Here is a 7,158-nt window from a genome sequence, read left to right on the forward strand (position 1 = left end):
TATCAGCGCCCTTGCAGCGGTTTTGCGCTGCCCTGCGCTATTTCGCAGCGTTCAACGCTATATTTCCCGCTGCGCTAACCCTGACACCTCTCAAAACAAAGCGGTACATAGCTAGAAATTAGCGCTAGCAGTAGAGTTTTTGTGACAGCTTCCACTAAATGCTGCGAGGACGTAGCAGTGTGACCGCTGCGCTGCGCTCAATGTCCGCCTTTTTTAGCCTAGCGCAGCGGTTACATTGTTGCTTGAGTGGACAATCAATGGGACCTTATGGAAAAATTTAATTGAGTCTTGTGTTGCTGCCTGCTTTGTGAGGTCAATTAGATATGAAGAACTATATTTCTGACGTGGGTGGGGTGGAATGATGATGAGTAGACAGCCACACCTTCAGATTTTATGAGACGTTATAGTCTCTCTGATTTCAGTGCAAAAAAGGGTTGCATTGCCTGCTCATATGATTTAACAACGGTTTTATCTACACAAGTTTTTTGAAAGTTCTTCTTTTTTACAGTGATTTCAAAATCTTGGCAAGTAAGTTTTACAAGATGAGGCAAAATCAACATCGCTTGGGATGTAGAAAGTCAACACAAGCTATGTTTTTTTTTTGTAAAACACAAGAAATACAAGGGCCATGTTTGAAATTGATGAAAAAAGAGCCTGCTGATACAGCGCTAGACGTGCGTCTTCAGTCCACTCAAACCCTGAGTCGATGGCTACAACCTCTTCTTACGCCTGTTTCGAATGGGTAGAGCGGCTGGGTCAATTATATATCCTCATGCCGATATGAGAGGAAGATTACTGACAGGCTTTCGGCGCTTCTGTACCTGTTGACTTGTCACCATTTGTAGAACCCTTAGGAGGAATGAATTGTTTGATCGAGAGCCAATTTGGCATATCTTTCCATCCGGTAGGCTGAACAATGGACAAGAAGTTCGCCGTCGGTTCAATTATCTGCCTTTCAACTGTGCAAGAGATATGAAAGAGTAAACAAAATACACAAAATAAACTGACCGATGAGTCGTCTTGAGCGGTGGTGACTAACGGATAGTCCTGTTGAAGTTTTCGACATCAGTTATCTGATTTCATGAGAATCGTTCGACGGATACCGAGGCAGCTTACCGCTTTGAAGGAGCCAGCGGCCCACAAAGCAAAGCCCCCAAAGACAGGGTAAGCCTTAAGGCGAGAAAGGAAGAGTACGAGGAGAGAGGATGGTCAGCATCGCGGTCGAACAATAAGATTATTGGGGAGTGCGGTTGAGGGGCTTTGCATCCAGGAACACACCTCGACGACTGCCTTGGCAAGTTCTGGGAGGAAGTTCTTGCAGCTGTCAGTACTCCCACCACCAGTCTCTCCCAAAATCACTTGTCTTTTGTCAGCCTTAAGAAGCTCCACGGCCGCGGCTACTTCGTCTGTATGGCTTGCTACACATTCAGGACCCGATCCAGAGTTGTCACCGTCGAGGTACTATGGGAAGAATGAATAAAATACCTCAGTTTCACCAAAGAATCTGGTTTGTGCTGGGGGTAATAATTCAGTAACTTGTTGGTAGACCAGAGGCAACTTACTCGATGTACTTCAAAAAGAAGTCCATCGAAGGATCCGTCTGGGTTTTTGACAACTTTCATAGCTTGGTACCACTCCGGGAAGGCCTTCATGGAGGTGTACTCTGTACCGGGGATAAGGATGGCATTTTTAATATTTTTTTTCCTTAATGCGCTCACGACCGCCTGTACGGTGGTGGCCCATTTCGTGATGTCTTTGTAGAGTGCAAGAAAAATAAATGTGGATGGAAACACGATTAAGACTTGTTTCTTTGTAGATATGGGGGCGGCCGAGGCTTACCAAGGTCATGAGGTTCGTTGCTAATGCCGAAAATGACAAGTTGGTTGTCCTTGAAAACTTCGCCTAACTGAGTCCAGATACTGACTAGTGCTTCGGCTGGAGTGGAGGGAGACTCCCCGACAATCTGGCCTTTGTAGCGTGCAAACTATGCAGTATAACAACATGATTATTGAGAAAGGATCAGGTAAGGGTTGGGCTACATTTCAACATCATGCAAGAAAGCGGAAGAGAGTAGATCATTACAGCACGAAAAGCTCACGCTATGGAGGTCGATGGCAACATACGCCTCGTGTGAGGTGATCTTTTCGACAAATGTTTTGTACGTTTTCAGATTAGCTTCATCCAACTTGCCATTCATTTCGGGTTGAAGGTACTCCCAGCCGACGGGAACTCGGAAGAAATTAACGTTCTGGCTGAGGAAATGAGGTATTTGACTTTCCGGCGGTGGCATGGCCGGATTAGTGTGTGTGCCATCGGGCTGGACTCCAAATTCAAAACCTGGCAAGTTTATCTTTTACAAGCAAAATGTGTGTGGGATGTCAGCACTTAACCCTAAAGGCGCCCGAAGTTTAACTGAAGATGATTTTCTCTGAACCAGACTCACCCTGCAAGAATGCCGTATGAGAAACAAGACATAGCAAGCAAAAGGGTAAAACAAATTTAACTTAAGGGGTTTGAATGAGTGATGAAATGGAAAGAGTTGGATCGAATCACGTACCCAACTAAACGTGGAAGGGTGGATTTTGAAGGCTTTGGTTCGGGAGAAGTTTCTTCTCCATAAACTCCGAATAGCAAGGACACAAAAAAGAAAAGGGTGAAAAAGCCTCGCCAAAAGGTAATTTGCTTTGTGGTCATAGTAGAAGCCTCGGCTGAGAGCAGTTGATATACAACACCAGGACAAATGGCAACTATTCACTACAAAAGGGAAGCGAGAAAAAGTGCGCAAGAAAGGTGGAGAAAGTTCTTCTGAGGACAGGACGAGTGTCTGCTGCCCGACCAGCACATGGGACATGATACTTATATGTGTTTATCCGTTGGAGGTGAGACTGAGTCGATTACTGAGTTCCTGTGATGAGCCTTCCTGGTTATAAGTCTTACCGATTCCGGCGAGGCTCGGTAGCTCAACTACAGAGGTAAAAATCCCTTGTCACTCGGTGTGGGCTAGGTAGGCAACACGGATTTAGATCACTACCACCCTCGTGCCCCTCTACATCCACCCCTTGGCGGGTAACCACTTGACCTAACACAATTCCCTTGTTTCAGGAGCCGGGAGACCGGCGTGCGCGGGGCGCCTAGCCTAACTACATAGAAAAAAAAACCCTCGTCAGTCGGGATGGGCTCGGTAGGGAACACAGATGGGAAATAGAATCCTAACGGCTAGTTTGTTAAAGAGCACTGTAGATCGGGGCGCAAGATTTTCAATGAGATTACATTCTCTCTAAAACTTCCTTTCCATGCGGGTTTACAGAGAAGTCTTTGATTAACTAATCAAGTAAAATTCCATTTTCAGCAACCCTGGGAGCTCCTCAGTTGGATGTTTTATGAATTGAAACGTATTCCCAGGTATAAGCTGATGTAAGGGATAGCCAAGTCACCGGCTGTTTAGGGGAGAATCAATGAGACACCGTATGGAAACTTAGGGATCTATTTGGGTCATGTCCTGCTGACTGCTTTGGGGGACACTTCAACATGTGAACAACTACGTCTATGGGTTGGGTATGATGATGATGAATTAGTAGCTACACATTCACATTTAATGAGACTCGGTGGCTCTCGCAATCCGGTGCGAAAAAGAATGGCATTGCCCTGTTCACATGAGATTACACTTGCTCTATCAACAAAAACAATTTCAAAAGTTTTTGGTTTTTTACGTTGATGTCCAAATCAAAGTGAATTATATTAGTTCGGACATAAACCACATCGCTTGCGATGTAGACAACCAACACGAGCTATGTGTGTAGATGTGTGTGTTTTGAAAGATACAAAAATAAAATGAAGATGTTCAACATTGATGAAAAAGCACCTGTTTTAGACCGTGCGAGACGTCTTCAGTGGATTCAAACCTGACGTCTACAAGCGTCTTTTTTCTTGTCTATTTCGGGTGAACAGAGTGACCAGATTAATTAAATATCCTAATGCTGATATGATAGGAAGGTTACTGACTACTTTTCTTCTTTTCTTGACTGGACGACTTGCCATCATTGGTAGAACCCTTGGGAGGAATGAACTCTTTGATCGAGAGCCAATTGCCCATATCTTTCCATTTGGTAGGCTAAACAGTGGACAAGGATTTCACCGCCGGGTTAATTATCTGCCTCCCAAATGTCCAAGAGAGAATAAAAAACACAACGAAAGAACTGACCGATGATTCGTCTTTAACAGTGGTGACTAACTCGTAATTCTGTTTTCAATTTTCAAAGTCAGGCATTTCTTGTCGCACAAATTGTCCGACAAATATCAGGGCCACTTACGGCGTCAAAGGAGCCAGCGGCCCACATGGCAAAGCCCAAAAAGGTAGGGTAAGCCTGCATGGAGAGGAAACAAGAGTGCAAGGGGCGCAGATGGTCAGTATCTCGGTCGAGCAATTAGCTTCTTGGGAAGTGCCATAGAGGGGCTTTGAATCCAAGAACGCACATCAACGACCGCCTTGGCAAGTTCTGGAAGGAACTTCTTGCAGCTGTCAGTGCTGCCGCCACCGGTCTCTCCCATAATCACTTGTCTGTTATCAGCCTTGAGAAGGTTCACAGCGGTCGTTACTTCGTCTGCATGGCTTGCGACACAGATTGTACTCTTGCCGGAGTTGTCAGAGTCGAGGTACTATGAGAAGAGGAAAAAGAGGGATGAGTTTTGAAGAACTATTTGGTTTGAGATAAGGGTACGAAGAATTCAATATCTATTGGTTAGGCGAGAGTGCACTCACTCGGTGCACTTCGAAAACAAGTCCATCGAAGGATCCGTCTGGGTTTTTGACAACCTTCATGGCTTTGTACCACTCCGGGAAGGACTTCATGGCGGTATAATCCGTACCGGGGATAAGGATAAAATTTTGAATATTTTTTCCCCTTAATGCGGTCACAACCGCCTGGACGGTGGTAGCCCATTTCGTGATGTCTTTGTAGAGTCGCAGAAAATTAAATGTAGATAGAAAAACAATTAATATTTGTTTCTATGTTGTAGATAACTGAGCCAAGAGGAAGGATTTCTGGATGCGGGCCGGCGGGGCTTACCAAGGTCATGAGGTTCGTTGGCAATGCCGAATATGACAAATGGGTTGTCCTTGAAAATTTCACCCAGCAGAGTCCAAACGCTGACTAGAGCTTCGGCCGGAGTAGATGAAGACTCGCCAACAATCTGGCCTTTGTAGCGTGCAAACTAGCAGAAGAAGTATTGTTGAGGGGGCATCAGGGATACATTCTAACATCAACCGGGAAAGCGGACGAGCATGGATGATCACAGCACAGAAAGCTCACGGAATGGAGGTCGATGATGACATACGCCTGGTGGACTGTGATCTTTTCGATGAATGATTGGTACATCTTCAGGTTGGCTTCATTCAACTTGCCGTTCATTTCGGGTTGCAGGTACGGCCAGGCGACGGATACTCGGAAGAGATTGACCCCCTGGGCGACGAAATGATCGATTTGACTCTCCGGGGGTGGCATGGCCGGATTGGTGGTGGACAGGTAGGAGCCATCGGTTTGGGCTCCAAATTCGAAACCTGGCAAGTTGATCTTTTGTGACCAAAATGTGCGCAGATTGTCAGAAACCTAAAGACGCCCCAACTTCGACTCAAGATGATATCCTCTAAACACGACTTACCCTGAAAGAATGCCGTATGGGAAACATGCCATAGCAGGCAAAAGGGTCAAATAATGATAACTTTAGTCGTGAGAACGAGTGATTTGCCAGATGGAAAGCGTTAGATCACGTACCCAACGAGACGTGGAAGGGTGGATTTTGAAGCCTTGGCTGTTCCGGGAGGAGTTTCTTCCCCATAAACTCCGGAAAAGAAGGATACTAAAGAGAAAAGGGCGACAAAGCCTTGCCAGAAGGTACTTTGCTTCATGGTAGAAGGCTCAGCTGAGAGGGGTTGATACAACTAGGCTGATTGGTAAGTATTCACTAGAAAAGAAAAGGAGAAAAGGTATACAAGAAAGGCGGGAAAAAAAGGTGTGCTCAGGGAGGGGTGAGTCCGCTGCCAAACCAGGACATGGAGCAGGATCTTTATATGTATTCCTGTGTTGCAGGTGGGACTGAGGGGATTGCTGAGTTCCTGTATTGAGCCTTCCTAGTAAGTCTCGACTCTCGGCTCGGCGTCACGATGAATTCCCAGAATAAGCCTCTACAGCCAGTTTCCGTGCAGCACTAGGGCTACCCTTACAGGTTGCCAATGGCGATGAGACCCATCACGTATCTATTTATCAGCCTCTTTTGGGGCAGGGCCTTGATATAGCTATGTACACCGCGGGGCGGTCGAGTCGCCCCGGAAACCCGTAGTGGAGCGCCCCCCGCGAACTTAACAAAGTCCCTCTAGACTTCGGGCCCCTGGGGGGTAGGCTGAACTCGCGAAGCGAGCCTCCGTCAGGAGGGACTTACACCATATTGACCCAAGCTCGCGTGGCTAGAATAAAATTTTCACACCACTTTTCCTTTTTTTAATCCCACAGATCACGTATTGCTCAAATGTTGCTACTATTTTACTTCCTTCAAGACCCAACATGCTGAGCAAAATTTTGGTATCACTTTTCTATCTTTTTCCATACCAGTATTTTACTAGAATTAAAATAAGAAAAATGCAATGTATAGAGTCACCAAGAATCTTAGCCAATTCTGTAACTTCTTTCATCTCCGCAACGCACAGACCCTCAGAATGATGTGATCTTGGTTTCACGTTTAGATCGCTAGATGACCGTTATGTATATATGCTTGTGCGCTTGGACCTGCTTAGATATTCACAGACCCTCTCTGTAAACAAAGTCCGATGTATTTCAAGTTTGTATTTAATGGGGAAATTTATTTGGAGAGGAAGGATCATCATGATTGAGCACAGTTTTGGTGGAGAGGATGGCAAGAAGCAGGGCTATCACCCAAGGTAATTTATTCCACGAAATGTCACGGAAGCAAGGAATTATAAAGGTTTGAAAATTCCTGCCACCTAAATTTAAAATCTAGCCCCCGCAAAACGGGTCGATAAGGCGCAAGTCCCTCCTGCCAAGGGCTATCGGAGGCTTGCTTTGCAAGACCAGACGCCCGCAGCAGCGAGGGACTTGGGTTAAGTTCGGCCCCCCATGACCCAGCCATCAGGTGGCAGCCCTGGGT

At 45.9% G+C, this 7,158-nt stretch overlaps 2 protein-coding genes across 2 annotated transcripts; both read right to left on the minus strand.

The window, feature by feature from the left end:
- Nucleotides 1-792: 792 nt before the first annotated feature.
- Nucleotides 793-2,290, minus strand: PtA15_18A279 (uncharacterized protein; the record flags this gene model as incomplete). The annotated part of the gene is made up of 7 exons (XM_053164802.1): nucleotides 793-909; nucleotides 1,009-1,047; nucleotides 1,117-1,170; nucleotides 1,279-1,461; nucleotides 1,563-1,753; nucleotides 1,840-1,984; nucleotides 2,099-2,290. The coding sequence occupies 7 exons, from the start codon at nucleotides 2,288-2,290 to the stop codon at nucleotides 793-795; spliced, it is 921 nt and encodes a 306-aa protein (XP_053028776.1).
- A 1,704-nt stretch (nucleotides 2,291-3,994) lies between these two features.
- On the minus strand, nucleotides 3,995-5,685 carry PtA15_18A280 (uncharacterized protein; the record flags this gene model as incomplete). The annotated part of the gene is made up of 8 exons (XM_053164804.1): nucleotides 3,995-4,111; nucleotides 4,202-4,240; nucleotides 4,311-4,364; nucleotides 4,474-4,656; nucleotides 4,760-4,950; nucleotides 5,067-5,211; nucleotides 5,310-5,570; nucleotides 5,659-5,685. 8 exons carry the CDS (start codon nucleotides 5,683-5,685, stop codon nucleotides 3,995-3,997), a joined length of 1,017 nt encoding a protein of 338 aa, XP_053028777.1.
- Between the last annotated feature and the right edge of the window lie 1,473 nt (nucleotides 5,686-7,158).

The sequence above is a fragment of the Puccinia triticina genome, chromosome 18A (genome assembly GCF_026914185.1).
Source record: "Puccinia triticina chromosome 18A, complete sequence".
NCBI classification, from domain to species: Eukaryota; Fungi; Basidiomycota; class Pucciniomycetes; order Pucciniales; family Pucciniaceae; genus Puccinia; species Puccinia triticina.